The following is a 22,247-nucleotide window of genomic DNA, read 5'->3' as shown; positions in this document are numbered from 1 at the left end:
CCAAAGTCCAGGCCAAAGGGAGTTACTCTCCCCCACAGATACACTGATCCTGAACGGCCTGAGACGCCTTGATTGAAATCCCGCCTTTTCTTCTGTAACATTGTGATGTCACCAAGTAACACATTTGCATAAAGGCTAGTTTGTTACGCCCATAAACCAGTGTAGTTAGAGCAGAGCTGGAGCTGGAGTCCAAAGGGTGTGGTTCGGTTGACCAATCAGGGCAGACTTGAGTTTTCACGAGGGGGGCAAACGGAGCGTTTCAGACAGAGGGTGAAAAGAGGTGCTGCAGCAAAGCCGGTATGAGAATAAATACGTGTTTTGTTTTTTTAAATTAAAGCATGTAAACATGCTCTAGTAGAAACCCCAAATACAAGTATGCAACTGAAAATAATTAATTATAGGTCCTCTTTAAGGGAATCCATCATTTTTGGATCTTGACCCGCACTAGGGACTAAAAATCTGGATATCTCTAACCTTTCTTATTTTAATCAAGCTATTATGAGCCCCCCAACTTTATGGAAGCACAATACTTAATAGCTGGAGTGCCTCAGCATAATTTCAGTATGGTCTGCCACCCCACAATTATTAGTCCCACCATAGGCACTGGAAAACGGCGATAACAATACACTTTCCTGTGATATACCAACGCTAATGTTTTGGACTACATTTAACTGAGGTATACTGAGATACATAATTGAACAGTTTGAGTCGTGGATGAAAAATCTGCATTTTATGGGTTTGTCAAGTGACTATAATTCAAATATCCAACTAATGCACCTAATAGAATAAAAGCTGGAGCAGTGCTAACTATTTTTTTAACATAAAACGCAAACAAACAATATCTTGATTTTGATTAAACCATGTTTTATTATTCCTAATATTAGATGTAGATACACAAGTCAACAAACATTATTTTCCGATTTGTAATGAAAATGCTCCACAGCACACTGACATCGTGTGGAAGGGGTCTGGTATTACAGACACGTACCTGAAAATGGACAGCAGTTATAATTTTTGCAATAAGTTGCATTAGTAACAGTAGTAGTAATAGTAACAACAGTAGCAATAATGATAATAATAGCAATTAATAATAGTAGTGGTATTAACAACTCTGAATTACAGAGGAAGGAACAGACATTCGTCAAAAAGTAATGCGAAATGAAGGTAGGAGGACAGGCTTATCAAATGCTGCAAGACAGACCACTGGGTGGAAAAATACAAGCTCCCACTAGACAGCAAATATCCTGCCTTCTTCTAAAAAAGGAAGCTCAAATTGTCACCAGTCTGTTATCACCCATATCTAATACTTAACAAGTAAAGGTTGTTGTTGTTTTTCTTCATTAAGTACTCCATTGTTACAAGTACTCTCATAACCAAAAACTCTTTGACATCACTAATACATTACTTCCCCAAGTTCTGGTCAAAGCTCACCAGTAGCACAATGCTATTTTTAAAGGATGCCATATGCAACATCGAATCACAGCCAGCTGAGGACATTTCCACAAAACTGGATTGCCAGGGTCATTCTGCATTAAATATACAGTACAGTGTTGATGTGTGAGCGTGTTGGAAAGAGAGAGAGAGAGATAGAGAGCTCGTGTACAGTATGTCAAGTATGAGAAATATTTTTGCTTCACATGACCAATTTGGCCAAACTAATTTGAATCATTCACATTCAAATGAGCTGATAAGAAAATACACTGTTGTGACCTTTAAACTTGAAGTCCCCTAACATCAACCGGATGCTGTGTCTGATGTCCAGAGCAGAGAAAAGGTAGCACTAGTCACTAAAAATAGCTCATCCACTGGGGGAAGAATGACTCCTCCATTCGAAATTGTGCACAATGTACGCTAACTGCATTGGCTCACTTATGTATGCAATGACCTTATTGACGTGCTACTTTAAAGTGGGAGCCGCGTCACACACCCAAGATACAAAATCCCACCGACGGAGACAAGGCAGTTTGAGAAAGTTTTGGACCAGGTGCCGTCAACTGTTCAATAGTCTCAAAGTGGATGTTCACATTATTTCTCTTCTCTGGTTTTGATTTGAGCGATAGATCACTGGTTCCACATTCATTTGGGACTGGAAAATAAGGCCAACCTGTTTAAACTGCAACCAGTTTACTCCCAGCTGTTTGTGTTATCACGACAGTTTGGTGTGACATTCCTGTGGACTAATGAGCCCTCCAAGGCATGGTGTATATATATACACATCCAGACAATTACCAGCTTTTTTTACTTGCAGCCTGCTTCAAATAATCCAGAAAACTCTTAAATTCAGAATTGTTATCCAGTAACTTCCAGTTGCATTTTGGCAGTTAGAAAAGGCAAATTAAAACTTGGATTTAAGTGACTGACTATAATAACAGTTAACAACCAATTTGATATAAAACTGCACTACTGCCTACAGTCTCTGTATCGTATTTGAGGAAACTAATAGACACCTATCATATTTGTACTTGCCATTTTCTTGTTTCGGATAACTGTAAATGCCAATTACATATAATTACTTGCTCTCAATATGAAGTGATCTCATGTTTTCAGAGTACATCAACACAGAAGAGAATAGATGGCAATGATGAGACACATACAAGTATAAACCTACATGAAGTCATGCCACATTATGCAAGAGCACAAAGCTCGTCTAAGAGACAATTTAGGACTTTTCCCTCTGCCGCCGCTAGAAAGCAGAGTTATTTATATCATACCTGCATATATAATCAACTGACATACATTAGATCATTGCCACAGGGCACATTTTATAACATTCTCATCTTCGTACTACGAAAGCTTCCTTTAAGACTGTTCGAATGGAGGGTGGGTTTGTAAAAAGGGGTTCAGTGTATCTGTAGTGGGTTCAAGTAAGGCTCAGTACACCTCTCTCTGTCAAGTAGCGCATTAAAGCGCATTCTTAACTGCCTATCCAATATCACTTCCACGTCCCTCACTTCACCTAATGAGACCTGTCCAGCTGTCCATCTGTCCATCTGTCCTGCTCGCATCCCCGCGGTCTGCCACAGAAAATGTGCTTCAGCTTTTTATCTACAAACTGCCCCCCATGCCTTCACACCAGTTGATAATAAGACAGAGAACGGAAATAGATATTAGAAAACAGAAATAATTAAACCGTCTGGAGGAACTTCATTGGTAATGTCAGCTTACAAATAATAAAAACCTGAAGCAAAGAAAAGCGAAATTTATGAAATCATTCCAGTATTTTTGTGTTTGTGTCCGGTTTTTCGTCTGCGTACCGAAAAGCAGCATTCATCTTGCCACGTTTTATCAGGAATAACATAAACGTGCAAAGTCCACAGCACCACAACTCACACACACACGCGCGCACACACACACACACACACTAGAAAACTAATCTTCTCTGCTTTGTACAGAAAAAAAAGAAAGTCGAAAATCAAGCAGAAAAGATCACTCAAAAGAAATAATCAAATACAGGCAAAATTAGAGACAAAATAAAAAATAAAACCACTTATTAAATATATATATATATAATTTTCCCAATGAAACTTGTGATCACTTACTGCACACTGCTAAAATTTAATGAGCTTTATTTTTTTCTCAAAACACCTCATCAACTGTCATTCCTAAAAAACAAAATAATACATACAAGGGCAAGCCCGACATTCTCCACTAGTTTAACCAAATTGTTTCTCTCCACAACATAGATCAAGATTATCTACTGGCAAATTAGTTTGTTTTCTCAAACCAGCAATAGCAAAAGATAAATAATAATAATAATAATAATAACAGCAACAATAATCGGTCAGGTTAATAACATCAATACCAAGAACAGAAAAAGAGACTGATGTGATCCTTCCCAAAGAGAGAGAGCGCTTTAAAGCGGGGAAATAAAACCAGTGTGCACCCCAGTGGAAAGCCACCATCCATTGTTTTATTAGTGACACGGCATAAAAAAACGGCTCAGCTAGTCAAGACTCACTGAAGAGAATATATTCATGCTGAGGGAGGGCCGTTTTGGTGGATTGGAACTGTACTGGGCCTGAATCCCTGCCAGTACCAACCACACCTGTTACTGACTCGGACTAATAAGCTCAGCTGGATGGCTGAAATTGGATGAGGGCTTTCAATGTTGGGTGCAGCTAAATGTGAAATATGAAATTGGGTGAACGAAAAAGTAAATGACAGATAAAACTGGCGAAGGAGAGAATCAAAGAGAAAGAAAAGCAACAAAGTTCTCTGTAAGCCACAAACAGTAGCTGTCGACAAATTCCTCGGGGTCTGCATTGAGAGCAGTGGGTTTGTGTGACCTGTTTGTAACTTTGCTTCAGTTTGTTGAAATTTTGACAAATGTAGTTTTCCGTCGATTTTACAAGAGTTCTACTTTTTCTTGCCAAAGAAACTGAACCTCTTCTCGCCCCCCCTCTCTTTCCCGTCTTTGTTGCGCATGGTAACGCCTCCGACGTCACCTGAGCTGGGGGAGATGGGAGGCATCGTCATGGCGCGGCTGAGGGCCCGCGGACCGACGGGCGAGTCTCCTGGTCCTGCTGGAATGGAGCTGATGATGGAGCGGATCCAGGAGCTCATCTCCGCCTTTAAACAAAATAACATTTATTATACTTCACCATCATCAAGCACAGTCATAGCACGCAAACATAATTTGTATTTAATTATTCATTTTAGTAGAGTTATTCCTCTCACCTCATCCTTTGCCTGGAACAGGTACTCTTTTCCATCCCCTAGCCTGCAGACACGGTGTTGAAGATGTAAACCATTAGTCACATATAAGCTGTAAAGTCTACATCTCACTATGTCACCATCTTCTCGGTATTTCATCACCTCTCATTTTATTTATAAAATCTAACAGGGTGAACACCGTTCTCTGTCAGGAGGTTTTAGCTGCCAAGTCTATTCTCACCTGAGCTTGAATACAAATTTCCTCTTCTTATAGTCGTTGGCTACTTCACACACCGCCTCTCCGAGGCTGATGGGAACCTCTCCGTGGTATGGAATGCCGTTGCTGGCGCTCTTGCCGTCTTTATAGAAACCAAGACTTCCTTTTCTTAGGGCACAGTACACGTTCTGCCAGGACCTACGGAAGCAAAGAAATGGGATTAGGAGCTGGATGTGTTGCAACATAGAAACAGACAAAAGCATATATGTTTATATATGTACACATTCTGTCATTTGGTAGTGACACTGAAAGAAGAAAACACAAATTCAATAGATATAACAGCTGAAACAAAATCAGATAAAATAAGGTGGAAGGACATATGAGCCTGGAGTTAAAGTTCTGGAGTTGTACAGTATATCGTGCCCTGACATGGCAGACAGATGGAGACACAACCAGCTGAGTTTTACAGCAATTAACCTTTTCAATAATTTTTAGCTGAAATCAAGTCTTCACTGTCTGGCATCTCTTGACCGATAACACTAACCTGGTAGCTGCCTTTTTGCTGTGGGATTCCATCTCCTGTTTTCGACAGAGCATCCCCTCCATGGTGTCCGGCTCAGACTCCGCTCCACCTCTGCTCGGTAGAGTGGCAGAAGGCTCGAGGCGAGACGACGCCAGCCCGCTGTCCCTGCCTGGTCCATTCACCGACTCGGACTCGGAGCCCTGCGGTTCAAACCAGAGCATGAATGGTGGTGAGGAGGTAGAAAAAAACACACGACTGGATGGAAGCAGTGAGCAGCAAAGCAGCCATTCACAGCCGTATTGTACGTGAAAAGCCATGATGACGCTTGTTTTGACGGCACTGTATGATTACCTGAGATAACAGCATAGCGTGGGTCCACATAATCACACAGTACACTGATATGTGGGTAAGACATACAATTAAAATAACCACGCATGCACGCGTCATGCATGCTACACACATGAATAGTCAAAATATACTGATATCTGATTTGTTTGAAACAGAGGCAGATACAAATGTAAATATTACTATTCCTAAGATAACCTTTGCCTCTTCAGTCAGGTCTCAGTAATTTATTGAGCAACTGTAAATTAATAAATAATAACTCTACATTGCAAAACATAAACACAGACAAAAACACACATGAACACACTCAATTATATCCATCTAAAGCCTAAAATCATCCAAATATTCTTCCTTTGATTTAACATATGAATCTTTAATACAAAGACGATGCCTTTTGAGTTCAAGTGCTCAATTGTGACAGCAGTAGTATTATCTTAGCTGATAATACTTATTAGCAGAAGTATTATCAGCTAAGGAGATGTTTTTGTTATCCTTTTTCTACAAAGAGCTGTTAAATGACTTCCACACTCATCACAGGAAGTGTACACATAAAGGGAAAGACTAAAAACAAGCTACATATAAATCAGCTTTGACCAGCTACAATTACCACCACATTACCACGTTTACAACTCCGGGCTTCACATTTACAGTCACTCCCGTCCTGGTCAATATGAGCGCATACAGTACACAACAACAGACCATGTTCCACGAGAACAATCTGTTCATGAATCTGCATCATGCCTTTAAACAGCAATGGGACTCATGAATGAAACATGAATAAATAAAAGCGATGGTTTGCATCTGTGACAGAGAGCAGCGATGGCTTCTCAACAGAAGAAAAGAGGCACTGCGGTTGACCAGGAGCTGAGCGGAGGCTGTGACGGTGGGGGGGGGGGGAGCGAGGGGAAGCTACAGTACACAGCTGACCACGGCTTGGTACTCACACGCTCCGGATGCTTTGGCTTACACACGCGTTTAGGCTCTGATTTCTTTCCCACTGACAACGATAGCGATATTGACTGCTGTTAAAAACGCAATAAGAAATTGTTAAGAAGTGTGAATCTGTCCAACTGAATCAGCATTCCTGAGGTGGTGGGCGAGTTTCTTCCTCTGCAAACTCCAGGTGGCACTGATTCTTTTCAGGAAAAGTGGGTAACACTTCTTTTTACAGGTTTGCAAATTTCATGGTAATTAGGTGATAATTAGCAAGTAAAATGTAGATTTCTTTAGAATTACTGCCAAATGATCCCAATATTTACCTCAAAATGTATCGAAAATTACTTTATTATAACATTATTTAATGATTATATGCTAAAATAGCATATAATCGTTAAAATAGGGCCCATAGGCTTGAGAAGCGCCTGCTCTTCATCGGAGGTGGAAAACCAAAACTAATAGAAGACACTTCTGATCAGGCACAAATCTCACCATTGTGTGACTTATTGGCAACACAAATGTAACCTGATAACTAATGTCATGTTTCAGGGAGTTTTTTAAAGAATTTCAAAGAGGTTATTTGCTAATAAATTAAATGTATTATTATATTATTAAACATACTAAATAAATGATCAGCTATTGGGAAATAGCTGTTTATAATAAAGTAATTTTCGATACATTTTGAGGTAAATATTGAGGTAATTTGGCAGTAATTCCAAAGAAATTTCAAATAGGTTACTTGCTAATTATCACCTAATAACCATGGAATTAGCGGGCCTGTAAAATTAAGTGTTACCAAAAAGAGCTTCCACACTACAAACTTATTTGTTGAGTATCATCAACAATACTGATCAGCAAAACTTTGCTGCTTATCCCTATTATACAATATTGCTCCACATTGTTTAGGTATTTTAACATTTCACAAGTTACACTTAATGGCCACTCTCTGGTGAAAAAAATAAAGATGTTTCTCTCAACTGGATAATGGCAATTAATGTCATTATATGACAAGGAAACATGTATTGAAACAACACTGCTGATCAGAGTAGAACAGACAGAGACAAGGACAGACACTCACATACAGTTACATCATGTAGTATGACATGACAAACCCTGTAACACTCAAAGCATTTTGGATCGACAAAAAAAAAAACACTCACCTGCGATGTGTCATTGTCGCTGTGAACTCCATTCACTGACACCGACTGATTGAGCGTAGTCTGGTCCAGACTGGTTCTGGTTTGAGAGCGAGGGAAAGCATGTTAATAAAAATTTCTGATGATACACCAACATCATCCTGCTCTACCAGAACTCTCCTCTGGTTTACCTGGCTGCAGAATCATGTAGTTGACTTTCTGTCTCAGATTGTGCCACTACTGCTGGGGGCGGTGTAGGGGGTCGCCGTGCTCTCTCTTCTTCCTCTCGCCTCCTCTGGATCTCATGCTCCTCAAGCTGAAAAATAGGAAGTCAGTAGTGCTATCTAAATTTAACATGAATGAGGGAAAATAAATGCCTACTTTCACTGATGAGTGGCAGACATCCTGTACATCCTGTATCTACCAGGCTATTCAAAACAAACCATTCTCAAATACACAGAAAATGTTGCTATGTGATCATCATATTTCTACTTACTGTAGTGAGTTTCTCCAGCAGCACAAAGCGGTCTTCCCAGGCTGCAGCAAGTTTCTCAAAGGCCTCATGGCGCTTAATTAGGCTTTCTACCTCGTCCACATTCGAGCCCAGCTCTGCTGCTCGCACCAGAGGTTCTTGCCCCGCCAACCAAGACTCTGCAACGTAGGCATCGCGTCCGAACTGCAACACCTCCAGCACTGAGATAAGGTAGGGGGAGAGACAGAGAGTGAACAAATAATGATAAATACAGTATAAACAGCACTAAAAACTATTAGCACTGAGTCAAGTACACATTAGGGGCCTTTCAGACCAACAAATAGCTCTATGGCAAAAAAACACAGGCTTCATTGATTTCAGTAAGACCACTGTGTTGTTGCAGTGAGAGTTGTCCAGGCAAAGGGGGCCACAACATAAAAACAGATGCAGACAAACCAAAAAGTTAGTCCTGGCTCGACTGTTGTCATAGTGCAATCAACACCAACCAAATAGGGGTAAGTGCACATGCCTTATAGAAAACCGTGTAGTGTGTACCTTGTAGCATTGTGCCGTTTACCTCACAAGTCTTGACCGAAGTTAAAAAATATGGCTGCCATGATAACCTTCAAACTGGACACACCTGTTTGCATTTTATCTGTTACCTTTACCCTGTAGCAACCACAAGTATCAGTCATTTCTTTTTCCATGGCACCATTAGATTGAATCTTATACAGACTCTAACACATGTAAAGCATACCAATTTGTAAATGGTCCATCTTGTCTAGCCAGTTTCTGTTGATTCTCTCTCTCTTTTCCTGGAGTTGAGTAAGTTTTTCTCGGATCTGTGAATCAAAGAACATTCAGTAACGAGAAAAAAGACTGACATTAAGTAATAATCAACAATGAGCCATGATGTGTGTTCCCTATCAATCAGAGCAATTTCTTGTAAATAGGCATTAATATGACTGCAGATAACAGTGAAGGTGACCCACTGCACAATACCTCATCAGATGCATAGTGATTATTGTTGATGAGAGTGTTTCCCATCTCAATACAGGCAGTAAAGCTGTCTGCCCTAGTCTCAATCTCTGACTTGATGTCCTGATGATTGGCAATGACCAGCCCCGCTGAAGACACATCCCTGGGATAACAGAAAGGAGAATGAGGGGAGATTTAAAAATATACTTGTCACACTGATTATAACAGCATTCATTACAGTAACTGGAGCATTAAGCATAAAATGACATTCACCTGGGGCTGTCATGTGCGTCTATCTGCAGGTTGACGCCGTCCATCCAGAGCATGAGGTCTCGCACCATGTTGAAGAAGCGGAACTTCTCCACGGTGTCCAGCAGGAGGAGCCTGCGGGCCTGACCAGCCTCAAGCAGGCCCTCCCAGGCAGAAGTCACAGCATGTTCACTCCTGTTAATGTCATCAGCTTTCTCCCCAGCGTAAGCCTTCTGCAGCCGTGCTGCATCATCTTGCACCTGGTTCACCTACGAGGTCAAAGAGGAAGAGGGGACATTCAGTTTTCTATTCACGCGGCTCTCTTGGAATCTCACGAGAGATCTCTTTATTGACAGACCTGTCCACTGAGGGCCTGGATGTCATTTTCGAAAGTGTTGTGCTGTCTGTGTAGATGCTGAACGGTGTTAAGATCACGGCCAAGGTCAGAAGGCAACCCTTCCCTCTTCTCCTTAACACGTCCGAGCACCTCCATTGCATCCTGATGGAAGCGGTGCAACTCATAGGAGGCTGCCAACATTTGTGTGCGCGTGTCGATCAGCTCCAGCAGATCGGCCCAAGCCTCGTTTAACCCGTCCTTCCACTCAGCCACACTGGCGTTCTCGGGATGACCCGACTCAATCAGGTCATCTGCCAGCCCATTTACACCATCTACACGCTCTTGGCCGATGGTGCTGGTGTCACGAGCAAACTCCCGGAACTTGTCCCTCAGCATCTGTAAAAATCAGGGCAAATGTGGGAAACATAATTAATTCATCTAAATTTCCCTGAGCTTCAGTGTCTCCAAAGTATGTGACAGAGAAAAAAAGACTCACTGTGACATGTTCATAGTCCTGTCCTAGTTCATGGGAGCCAGCAACCACCTCCCTCTCAGCAATCCACTGTTCCAGGTCATCCACCTCCCGCTTCAGCTGGGTCAGCCGCAGTCTCTCCTGAAGCCGCCCACGACGCTCCTCTGCGAGGTCTTTCAAACCTGCGTACAGTTTGTCTACTTGGGCTTGCCGTAAGGTGATTCTCTCGCTGTGTAAAAAAAAAAAAAAAAAGCAAGACAGATCAGTGGTAGTTTGTGTACAACTTTGTTAATAAGAAGGCTTCTGTCACAGTTGACACTTTAAACATTCAGTTCTGTTTGTGCTCTCTCACCTCTCTGGGTGTTCACTGGTGACCATGAGGCGGCTGCTGTTGGCTAGCTGGTGAATGGTTTGGGCATAGTCTTCAAGAGCTTGTTCCAGGGTCTGGTGCTTCTTGACCATCACTAGTGCGCTTTGCTCATCCTGGGGAGACAAATGGGAAATTATCACATCTCTCGAGACAGTAGATTGTGAAAGGGCGGCACTAAGAGCAATTCCATGTCTTATTTTGTCTCGTCTTACCTTGGCTTTTTCCTCTGACATCATGTGTAGCTCTTGTTCTCCCATCCAGGCCTCAGCCTCTGCTGCATCAGCATAAAACTGCTGGGCGCGGTTTGCCTCTATTAGACGGGCGTGGCGCTTGTCTGTCTCGTCTATCAGCTGGTCCCAGAGGTCCCGCAGCTCAACGAGGCGCTCCTCTAGGACAGACTGTCTCTCACCATCTACCTGGCTCTGGGTCTGGCCTCGTCTATGGATGTCATCGATGCGAGGCTGATGGCCCTGGATCTCCTTCTGCAATGTCTGATTCAGACACAGAGAAGGTGGGTTGGCATTTTCTGCGCCTCACATTTGCCTTCGGTGTATACTCAGTGAAGGTGTTTAATGATTTAGAGATGCTAATGAGTGTAAGTCAGGTTTATCTTCCTTTTAATTACCCTGCGTTACAACATTTTAAACAAAGTAATTATTATCACTGTACCTGGTTTTTCTTGCTGAGCAGCTGTACGGTGGGCAGGTCTTTTCCATGGTCTGTGGAGGCCGCCAGGGGCATCCTCTCTTTCACCCATAGCTGAGAGAAAAATGAATAAAACATCAGCATCAGGCAAAACAGGGCACAACAAAAATGCTTACTTACTCCAAACTTCTACATCTAATTTATGCAATCAGTCAGGTAATCTGACTCACAATTTCATCCTCCAGATCTCTGTTGAATTGATGTGCTTCTTTGGAGGCGAGTAGTCGCTGTCTCCTCAGTTGGAGAGGATCCTGAAGGTTGGAGAAGTTGTCAGTGACGCGCCTTTGCTGACCATCTACTTCAGTGAGTCCAGCGTCCTCCTGGGACAGGGCCAGAGCCTGAGACTGGAGGGACTGCACCTCCTTCTCTCTGACCTCCATCTGGCTCTCCACCATCTATACAGGGACAGCACAAAGATGTTAGACAAGAAGATATGACATTTGTCAATCTCCACTTCAGAGATTTGGCCAGTTCCTCCACATGCACTCAGCTCAGCAAGTTCAGGATTCTCGATACATGTTTTGTATAAAATAAACGGTATTTCTAGATTGTTGTCTACCTGGTGCTTCTTGAGCAGGATGTTGACACTAGTCAAATCTTTGCCGTAGTCGTCGTTATGCAGCTGACCCTCAAGGTTTTTCAGCCAGACATCCAGAGCAGAGCAGTTCTGTGTAAAGAGCTCTGCCCGGTTAGCATCGAACAAGCACTGGGCCTTGGTCTGGGTGGTGCCCTCCAGCTCCTCCCACTGACGCTGTAGGTCCTCCAGGGTCTGCTGAACAACAGGTTTCAGCTCTGGCTTCTCAGCCACCAGCGCCTGACCCTCCTGTTGGAGACAGGAAGCGTGGACAAGTTTGAATTTCAATTTGAATCAACCGGCAGATGAATGGATGTCCTGGTACCGTTTAACAACATTAGATTTGATGACAATTAATAGAAAAATGGCCACACCTTATCAATTTTGTCTAGCCAGTCTTTGTTGGAGGCCAGCTCTGCCATGAAGGCCTGATGTTTCTGCCACTTGCTGTGAAGATTTCTGGCCTCATCATAAGACATGTCCTGTGCCGTCAGCATCTTCTCGTTGATCCACAATGTGAGCTACAGAAAAGACAAAAGTATTATGAAATAGGCATTATTTCTATATTATAAAGACAAGTGATTAACACAAATTCTATAGTTTGTTTTTAATGATTAAATAAACCATTTCTATTCACAATACTAGGCAACTTTCACATATTTCTCCCTTAAGAATTATTTATTCATTATGCTACTATTTCATTTAATTTTTTAAAATAATTTTACCTCCTGTCCATCTTGGAGGAAGTGCTGCAGTTCGCGGTTATCCTTAAGCTTCGTCAGCAATTCATTTGCAGCCTCCCTATTCTTAAGATGCCTGGAGAAAATGAAGGAGAAAGCTAAATGAGCTTCTGTTCTTCAAACATCAAATTAAAAAGAAAAATTGACATAAATAGTGGTTTGCTCTGACCTTTCCTGGATGGAATCAACTTTTTCCTGGATCTTATCAGAGTTTGCATTACTGTCATTAATGAGGCGCCGTCCAGCATCTACCACACCAGTTATCTTCTCCTCACTGGCCTCAGTGGTGGTGAGGAAATCCTCATGCTTCTTAATGGCTTCCTCGGCTCCCGGAAGACTGGTGGGCATCTCTGTGTGGGACAGCACGTACTCCTACGCAGAGAGGAAAGGAATGTGGATTTTTTAAAAAACATTTCTGACGTGCAATTATCTAATTCCAATGATTTTTCTTGATTTTTAGCAGCCGGTTTGCTTACTGTAAGTGATGCATTGAGATTAAATAAACTCGGGCTATACTGAAAAATTCAAACTACAACGAGCTACACATATAATTTTGCTGCAGCTGTCTTTGAATCCATACTATTAAGTTGTTCCTCTTTACATATGAATGAAGTCTAATTTCCTCTCAATTCAATTTGTATGTCCTACTGTAGTACAGTGACCTACACCATACAGATCTAGGCCTATGGCCCACTTACAGAGCAGCTTACTTCTCTCCTCCAGTTGCTCTGATTTGAGAGAAAACATAACAGGGCACCAATGTAAACAAACCACAAACACCCAAACAACCATAATAAAGACTGATATAGGATAAACACTGAGTTTAAAACATGAGGGTAAACATATTTCTGATTACCAGAACAACATACTTATGTTGTACTAAAACCATTGTGGGAGCAGAATGTTTTTTATTATACTTATAAAAAGCCCATATTAGTCATGTAGAGAACAATGGGAGGGGCAAGAGGGCAGATGGTCTGGTGAGAAATTTGAATTCGATTTTTATCCAACTCATAGTTACTTTAACCCATGCTCTGCTTAAAGACTGAATCATCCACTTAAATCATGCAGTATATCTTGTATTTCAGGTACACGAAGGGGTATATCGCACTGACTGCTGGACTATAGGCTGTACGTTGATTCATGATTTTTTGTTTCAGTGAGGCCATTTCTCTCAGACAAAGGCTTTCATTCCATAGTGTATTTCTCACCTGGCTGTTGAGGAAAGCCTCTGCCTGCTTTGCATCTCTCAAGAAAGTCTGGAAGTCAAAGGCTTGGGCCAAAAGACTGTGGCGGTTCTCCCACATGCGACGCAGCTCATGCCAGCCAGTGTCCAGTGCCTGGAGCCTCTGGGCCAAGAACATGTACTGGGCATCCGTCTGACCTTGGGTCACCTCCTCACCAACCGCCCGCATCTTCTCATAGTCCTCCTTGTAGTTATCCACCTCATTCTTAATGTTCTCGTGCTGGGTTAGCAAACTCTCAGCCTCAGGCAGAGAGGTGGGAATGTCCTCTGAGGCCACGGCTGTCTGGGTGCGGGACAGCCAGGACTGGAAGTCATCCAGATCCCTGAGGAAGCCCTGCAGCTTGCTGGCTTCGCCCAACGACTCCTCGCGCCGCTTCATGGTGGCGTTCAACTCCTCCCACACCTCTTGAATCTCTGCAAGGTGTCCTTGGATCTCTCCAGCCTGATCTGGATGTTCCATGGCCAGTTTTTCAGCCTCGTTTCTCAGGTCATCCAGTTTGCCCTGCAAGCATATGGACACTTATATTAATGCAGATATAATAACAAGACACCTCAACATGAAGCCCAAATTAATCTCACTATTTATTTACCTGATTTTTACATTATCTGTTACACAGTCTGTTCTGTTTCCAACCCTCACCAATAAGTCGAGCAATATGTGACCTCTCCATACCTGAATGGCCTCCAGGTCCCTCTCCATGCCAGTGAGTTTGCGTTGCAGTGCCATCACTCCAGCCAGGTCATTGCCCAGGCTCTGGGTGGATTCAATCACTTTGGTCTTTTCCTTCATCCAAGATTGAATCTCATTACACTCCAAGTGGTAGTTCTGGATGTTAAGGGCCGACTCTAGGGCCACTTTCTTTTGGCCAGCCAGTTGTTCGAACTCCCTCCATCTAGAGACCAAACCAAATATAATATTTAGGCTAAAAATGCTAACCACAGCGCTCATTGAGTACAAATATATTTCGGTGTAAAGATGTGGGTTTTTTACTAGGCCTCAGATGTTAGCTCTGACCTGTTGTGCAGTTGGTCTCGTGTCTGGTGGATTTGGTCTTTGCTACAGTTGTCGGAGCTCAGCAGCTGCTCAGCCACCTGGTTCACATCAGTGACACGAGTGCCCAGGTTGTTCATCTCAGGTTCCAGTGTCTCAAATCTGCAGCCATAAAAAATAGACCAGCATCAATGCACTCATTCTGAAAAGTCTAATCTAAAAAAAAATTAAATAATAAAACTATTTGTGAGAGGAAACAATGACATTTTGTATACTTGTCAGTCAATTTTTAATCTTCTAACTACCTCATATGTTTGATTTCACAAAAGTAATTATTTGAATGGATTCTTTTATTATTTCACATCTTTTCAAGGGATAAGAATTCAATCATCATCATGTTTCTTAGAAAAATAAAATCTTCAGTATTAACATTCTTCCCTTACGCCCAGACTAACCTCTGCTGCACCACCTCCAAGTCCTCCAGTTTGGTAGGGATCTCCATACCATGTAACCACTGCTCCTTTTCCTCCACCCAGAGCTGGCAGGCACCAGCTTCACTGAACATGCGGTAGAGGGCCAGGGCACCTTCCAGAGCCTGGCGCCGAGCTACTGACAGAGACTCCAGTTCTTCAAAGCGCTGCTCAATAGCAGGTAGGCGACCATCCACCTACAGTCAGCCATAAACAATAATTTAGTCCTACGAAGAGCATGCCATCACTGAAGAAGTATGAAAAACAAAAGCAGACATACCTGAGGGTACTGTACATAGGCCTCTGGCAGTGCTTGGACCTGCTCATGCAGGGAGTCGATGCCGGGGCGGTGACTCTGGATCTCCTCCTCTATCTCCCTCTGTTTGCGAGCGAGAGTTTGGGTGGAGAACTCGTCGTGGCCCACCTCCTGACTGGATACCTGTCGGAGTGCCTCCATGATCCATGCCTCCATGTCATTGGCATCTGTTTGGAACTGGTGCAGGGCCACCGCTTCGTTAAGGCTCTGCTCTCTGAGCTTAGTTGTCTGGGGAGCAGGGAGAACAAGAAAATTAGAAACACAAAAAAACGACAAATATTTGGAATACCTTTATACTGTACAAATACAAACACAAAGAATCGTGATCACCCCCCACCTCCTCCAGATGTGTCCACTGTCCACGGATGTCTTGAATCCTCTCGGTGACCTCTGGGGCTCCAAAGTGTCCCTCCTCAACCAAAACTTCTCCGGCAGCGATGCTGTTACTCAGAGGGCCGTAACGGGCTGCCATCTCATCCCTGAAGGCCTCATGTTTGCTGAGCAGGTGAAGGGCAGAAGTGAGGTCACGGCCACAGTCTCCACTGGCCTGGATCTGCTCCTGCTCTCTGATCCAGGCTGCCTCCTCTCCCACATCCCACAGAAACTGCCATAGGCGGTGAGAGTCCTCTAGGCGCACTCTGCGTTTCCCAACAAGCTGACCGAGATCATCGTAGGCTTGACCCAGCAGGTCGACCTTCTCACTAACCAGTCCCGGCTCACACGGTTTGTAGGCTAGAAAAGGCAGGAATACACGGCACTTAGATATTGTGCACAGATAGGTGAGACTAAAGCTGAATGACCTGTACAGAGAATGTGTAAAAACATGTTTCAAAACTCACCCTGTTCATAAGATGTGAAGCGCTGTGCAGCTCCCTGCACTGCCTTGATCCTCTCTGCCTGAGCTGAAATGTCAGCCTCTACCAGAGTGTGTTTCTGCAGTAGATCTAACACATCATGCAAATGTTTGCCACTGTCTGGAGACTGCAGACGACCCTGAAACAGAACACAGTCCAGTAGAATATTGCTTAACTCATCTTTAAAAAAAAGAAAGAAGAAAAACTGTTTGCAACAGCACCCACAAGGTCTGAATCTAGGTTGGGTATTGTGTCCACCAAAAGGATGTGAAGAAGAGTGGGCCACATTTAAACAGAATAGATATTTACAAATTTTGAAACATAACCATTTTCTTATGAGCTATGCCTTGCACTTGGTGATATTTTAAATTACCAAAAAAAAAATAATAACAACTGACAACAGAATTTCAACAAGCTGTAGCTTCAGACCATTAACCTGAACAAACGGTGAGCCAGAGCCTTACTCAAACCACAGCGGTGAAAATTCCTCTAATCTGAGCCATTAGAGCATAAGACCATTAAATGACAACAGGACGTTGTGCTACAAACACTATTAAAAAAAACAGATAATAAACTGTTTACAAGCATTCTAATTATGTGGTAATGGTTGACTGAATCACCAAGACGTTAACAGCATGATTCCAGTAACCACTGAAAATTACAGAAGAAATGGATTAATGGCCTAATCAACTCCACCCCAGACGAACAAATGCAGACATATACAGTATATCTCCATCCCAGCTGTCCCCATCAAATTAATCTCTCTCTCTCTCTCTCTCTCTCTCTCTCTCTCTCTCTCTACTGAGCAAGGTAAAGAAAACGCAACCTCCTTGCTGCTACCTTTTAAACAAATATGCAATTAACAGATGTTCACAAGTTTAATGATTAACACCAAAATTAAGACGCAGATTTACCCCCGAAAGGAGAAAAAGACTCCAGTGACTGAAGTCTACCACAGCCAACCTCAGTAAAGCCAACAATGACAGGCAACACAGCTCAGGCTAGGCCTATAAAAAGCTAATTACTGCTGTTAATGGTCCTCTGATAAGCGCAAGACACTAAAGCTGCCGAGGACATATGTGAACAACAACTAACTTAATTGAGAGGATTAGGAAATTCCTTTTTGTTGATTAAAAAACAAAGTCAACTGAGTGTAGGAATGCAAAGCAGAAGTTAAAACAGTGTGAGCACTGTTAAAATGGTGTAAGCGTGCGTTGTTTTGAGTGGGTCAGTACCTTGTTCTCTGCCATCCAGTCCATGATGTAGCGCATCTCCTCAAACAGTCTCTGTAGGTCACGATGGGAGTTCAGACGCTCTCTGCGTGCAGCCAGAAGCTCCTTCAGGTATTCCCAGAGTCGGAGCACATTATCCCTTCGTGCAGTTACACGGCGCACATCATGGTACCTCTCTGCTTCCAGCTCTTTGGCGACAGCCTCCACAGCAGCCACGCGCTCCCAATATGCCCCAATGTCCGTCTCAATTGCTTCGTGTTTACGAGTGGCAGCTTCCACGGCTCCCAAGTCAGTTCCAAAGTTGTCCTAGCAAAAGAGGAAGGTGAGCTTATCACAGTAAAACTATTCAATGTTTTCAAGTCAGAAATTATAAGGCATCTGTAGCCACACATTTGTCCCTTGTTGATTATTATTACCTGAGACACTAGCCTCTGGTTCTCACTCAGCCACGTCTCCCGCATAGCTGCTTTGCGGTCAAAACGTGCAGCAAGCATCTCCAGCTTCTCCTGTCGAATCAGCTCGTTCCTCAGTGCCAGCTCTCGTTCGTGCTCTGCTTTTTCCAGTCGCTCCCACGCCTGCCACATGAAAACACAGAAAGTTGGTGAAATCCTGCAACTAGGATACCGATACCGTATGCATGAGTACATACATACTGATTACATCACATTATTTAACATGGCTTTCTGGATGGAAAACCATTTCTTGAGCAAAACATACCTTATTGATGTCAGAGATGAGTTTGCCCTCTCTCGGAATGTAGACTTTCTGATTGTTTGCTCTCATCTTGCTCTGGATAGTAAAGAGGAGAACCTCCAAGTTTCCTTTCTCTGTAAATCTGTTGAGACAGACACCACCTCGGTTATAACGTGCTGTACAGCTTCACACTTTGGATCCTAATAGAGAATAAGCATTGGGTCATTCATTGAGCTTTTTGTTACTCACTTGGGGGGCTTCTCCACAGTCCGGTAGGAGTTGAAAGCCTGGAGTTGGTTCTGCACAGCATTCAGTGAGTTAGCTAGCTGCCGATCGTTGAGCGTCCCTATGGTCTGCTCAATCCACTGCAGCAGCTCTGAGGCAAGGGTCTCATACTTCTCTATCAGCTGATCAGCTTCAATAGCATAGTCCAGTACCTGCAACAGAGAGGGATCTGTGAATCAAGGCAACACTCAATGTGCATGTACTCACATGCACTCGCATGTTTTACTTGCATAAATGTATACACACAAAAACACAAAGCTAACCTTGCCAATTCGTTTGCCCTCCACTGCCAGGGCTTTCATCTTGGAGAAGTAATGGTAGTAGGTCGCCACATAGGTAATGATGGACTTCTCATCAGGCTGATCAACATTAACATCTGAAAAAAAGACAACATAATCCATTTGCACATAAACTATTAACCCCTTTTTTTCAATCTACTGACCATTAACTTCATCATGCATAAACAACACAGTTAAGTTTGGCTTTCAAAACAGCCTTAATGAGGAGTTTAACGGGTTCCCAACCGTTACTATCTCTGGACACGCTTTTTGTGACGCCAGTGTAGCTGACATGTGATGTGGTGTTGTCTAAGCTACAATTATTTACACTAATCCCCAATAGTCTAACAGCCATCAGTCTGTTTGGGGAGGGACAACAGGCACCAGGTTAGTGCCTTAGTGGACAGTGTCAGGCCGTCAGCTCTGACTTGTGACAGGGATGCTTCATATTTTTGTGGCGGTTTTACCCACTCACCTTCTGGGTCCAGAAGCTTGGTAAGCCCCAGCTTATTCTCAGCCGTATTGAACGCGTTCTGGAGATTGTAGTGAGCATTGGACCTCTTCAGGTTGTCAAACTCAATCACGTCGGGTCTGCAAAGGAATAATTACGGTTTTAGAACAGATTGCAGAGCAATGGCAATATCACTCAGGCTGACATGTAGACATATAGCATCACCTTCTTGTTGTAGAGAGAAAAAAACATTGTGCAGTCCACTCAAATACATGTCTATGTTTACAGACCAGGGTGCATTAAATAATCCATTGGATTTAGGTATAGTCATCTGCATGCAAACAGGCTTTTCATCTGTGGATTAGGCAAAGCTGCTCCTGCCAATTATTGCTTATTCTTGCCTGAATCATGTTTTCATTTTGAGCTTACTTAGGCATTGGAGGGGTGTAAAATAGGATTGGAGGCCTTCTGTATTTATCATTCAAACTTTGACGACCAATAAACATGAATTGGCATTCCCAAAATATGGGAATATTTTCTAATTGAGGTTCAGTAACATGTCCAGAGGTTTGAATTGTACAATGGCCATGACACCTTTTACTCCACAGCACGTTCTTAATTCATGAAACGTATGTCATTACATTGCAGGTACTTTAACAACTGAAAGGGAAAAATAGTCTTTGCATATTGTAATTGCCTGCTCTGGTGCCTCTTCTGTAGTTTGAAAAGGAGCCCGATCATGTAAAACGCAGAGTCATGGTTTACATAAATATTCCATGGTTCAGTCACCCCAATGATGGCAGTGTTTGCATTCGTGTATCAAGTATCACCTTAGGCATTCATTGTAATGAACAGCAGGGTGTGCAAGTGAGTTATCAAGCACGGCTCTTCATAGAAAATAAGTGGGTTATTATTTCTGTGATCTAGGTCATCTTACTCCCTATTTTATTTCCATCCTTTTAGCCATACTGCAGACTGTATGAAGGATGGGAGGAGTAGGAGGAGACCTAAATAGAAAAGGGGATAAAAACACCCCTGAGAAGTGTGATGGTACTGCGACAGGTGCTTCTCATTAGGCAAAGAAAGATAAAAAGGGAGGGTAAAGATATTGGACACCTTTTTTATTTGTAGGATGACTATCTGAAATCCACACTTTGAAGAGAATACCTGTTTAATTATATACAAGGATATGCCTAACAAGGGCCAGATGTATTGTAGTAGGTAACAAAAACAAGTACAGGAAGAAGTCAATGACCTGTGTTTGTGCACGATGGCACTGAACGCCAGACCGTCTCTCCAGCTGGTAGTGAAGTTGTGGATGTTGACATTGGGGTATCTGTAGAGGCCAGATCAGACGTCATTAATCATTAACTCAGCACAGCACGATTCATCAATAAGCACTTCAGCAAAACCACAAATAGTCTTTAAATTGTCAAATATAGCTTCAGCATATTAACGGTATTTATCCTGTGTGATTAAGTCCTCCCTCACCCAGCAGTTTTCATTTGGCACCAAAGCAGCAGCGCATCTTTAGCTGATTTCTTCTCCTTGTTGTCCTCCGTCTCCACACTGATGTCCTGGATCTGTCAGCAGAGCATTCATTTACGTAGTTAAGAGTGCGCTGACATCATTTTACACAATTCCTACATAATTAGACCCTGCAATGTTATTAATATAATCTATAATATGTTAGTACATTATACCCAATTCAAAATTCAAAAGTAATGACAGTAGGTTCATGACTAAATAGCATGAATACCTTGTAAATCACACCGCAGCATTAACCTCTATTACCATTTTTTTTACCGAGTTTGCCTGATGATGGGCTAGGCTACATGCAGAGACCTGATGTCCCAAAGCCAAATTCGTTCTTTGAAGGAGGTTAAGCAACGTGGTTGCTGCGGTGAGAGGGCCAATGGGCAGAGCTCTACGAAGCTACTCTACCTGGAAGCGAAGGATGATGGTCCAGATGAGACCCAGGGTGAGACGGTGATTCCCATCCACGATGTCATGTGAGCCCATGTTTTCTAGATGCACTTTTTGCTCCTTGAGAAACTGCAGAGCTTTATCAACGTTCTCCAGGCAGTGGATACGCATGCGGCCCTTCGTGGGCTTTGGCTGTGGGGAGCAGAAGAAAAAGAAAAGAAGACCTACGTTGAAATTATTGGACAAAAGTTATCACAACATACATGAAGAGGAAACGATGGCAGTTATTAAAAAAACAAAAGCAAAACAAGTAGAAGCAGGAGGAGAAGTAAATCACGCTAAATGAAACAAGAAATGGAGCGCATGATTTCTCCTTCCTCCTGACTTGTGGTGCAGAGTGAAAGTCATGCTTGGGGCCTGGGTCAGGGTTAGAACAGAGAGTGGTGGTTTCTGTGTGATACTGACCAGCTGTTCTCCTGAGAGCACTTCCAGAAGGCGGATGAGCATGCGGCCATCGCGCAGGTCGGTGTACAAGTCACCAATGCGACAGGTCACTCGGCCTAAGTGAGAGTTTACCCATTTGGTGAAGGTCTTCTTCTGTACTGCTTCACGCTCATCTGCAAAGGAAACAACAGAGAGAGATAGAGAGATAGAGAGAGAGAGAGGGGCAAGATTACAATTGACTCCGCTGACTGAGATGCCACTGGCATCAATATATCATTACTGTAAGGGAAATAAATATTTACAAGGAGTCAATTTTGCTCTAAACAAACAACAACTTTGCTCACTCCTGAGAGC

At 42.9% G+C, this 22,247-nt stretch overlaps 1 protein-coding gene across 6 annotated transcripts in view; it reads right to left on the bottom strand.

The window, feature by feature from the left end:
• Positions 1-843: 843 nt before the first annotated feature.
• The window catches only part of LOC119475212 (spectrin beta chain, non-erythrocytic 1), a 51,298-nt gene continuing 29,894 nt past the window's right edge, over positions 844-22,247 (bottom strand). For 4 of the 6 annotated variants that reach the window (XM_037747695.1, XM_037747696.1, XM_037747697.1 and 1 more), the window contains 38 exons: positions 21,915-22,066; positions 21,468-21,641; positions 21,015-21,106; positions 20,779-20,859; positions 19,548-19,663; positions 19,058-19,170; positions 18,759-18,946; positions 18,534-18,651; positions 18,233-18,391; positions 17,820-18,122; positions 16,570-16,723; positions 16,068-16,462; positions 15,695-15,958; positions 15,400-15,611; positions 14,969-15,106; positions 14,627-14,846; positions 13,919-14,455; positions 12,877-13,079; positions 12,693-12,783; positions 12,342-12,488; positions 11,953-12,216; positions 11,564-11,788; positions 11,358-11,447; positions 10,901-11,179; positions 10,671-10,801; positions 10,343-10,547; positions 9,868-10,242; positions 9,534-9,778; positions 9,285-9,423; positions 9,040-9,124; positions 8,307-8,503; positions 8,002-8,126; positions 7,835-7,910; positions 6,683-6,760; positions 5,415-5,593; positions 4,895-5,068; positions 4,678-4,720; positions 844-4,569 (listed from right to left, as the gene is read on the bottom strand). In XM_037747695.1, coding sequence (XP_037603623.1) covers positions 4,357-4,569; positions 4,678-4,720; positions 4,895-5,068; positions 5,415-5,593; positions 6,683-6,760; positions 7,835-7,910; positions 8,002-8,126; positions 8,307-8,503; positions 9,040-9,124; positions 9,285-9,423; positions 9,534-9,778; positions 9,868-10,242; positions 10,343-10,547; positions 10,671-10,801; positions 10,901-11,179; positions 11,358-11,447; positions 11,564-11,788; positions 11,953-12,216; positions 12,342-12,488; positions 12,693-12,783; positions 12,877-13,079; positions 13,919-14,455; positions 14,627-14,846; positions 14,969-15,106; positions 15,400-15,611; positions 15,695-15,958; positions 16,068-16,462; positions 16,570-16,723; positions 17,820-18,122; positions 18,233-18,391; positions 18,534-18,651; positions 18,759-18,946; positions 19,058-19,170; positions 19,548-19,663; positions 20,779-20,859; positions 21,015-21,106; positions 21,468-21,641; positions 21,915-22,066 — 6,980 coding nt within the window. In that variant the 3' untranslated portion in view covers positions 844-4,356. The remainder of the gene's footprint in view (positions 4,570-4,677; positions 4,721-4,894; positions 5,069-5,414; positions 5,594-6,682; positions 6,761-7,834; positions 7,911-8,001; positions 8,127-8,306; positions 8,504-9,039; positions 9,125-9,284; positions 9,424-9,533; positions 9,779-9,867; positions 10,243-10,342; positions 10,548-10,670; positions 10,802-10,900; positions 11,180-11,357; positions 11,448-11,563; positions 11,789-11,952; positions 12,217-12,341; positions 12,489-12,692; positions 12,784-12,876; positions 13,080-13,918; positions 14,456-14,626; positions 14,847-14,968; positions 15,107-15,399; positions 15,612-15,694; positions 15,959-16,067; positions 16,463-16,569; positions 16,724-17,819; positions 18,123-18,232; positions 18,392-18,533; positions 18,652-18,758; positions 18,947-19,057; positions 19,171-19,547; positions 19,664-20,778; positions 20,860-21,014; positions 21,107-21,467; positions 21,642-21,914; positions 22,067-22,247) is intronic. The other 2 variants (XM_037747699.1, XM_037747700.1) reach the window with 1 other exon arrangement.

The sequence above is a fragment of the Sebastes umbrosus genome, chromosome 17 (assembly GCF_015220745.1).
Source record: "Sebastes umbrosus isolate fSebUmb1 chromosome 17, fSebUmb1.pri, whole genome shotgun sequence".
Taxonomy (NCBI): Eukaryota; Metazoa; Chordata; class Actinopteri; order Perciformes; family Sebastidae; genus Sebastes; species Sebastes umbrosus.
The sequence above is the reverse complement of the archived record's forward strand: the minus strand, read 5'-3'. Positions and strand labels throughout refer to the sequence as shown.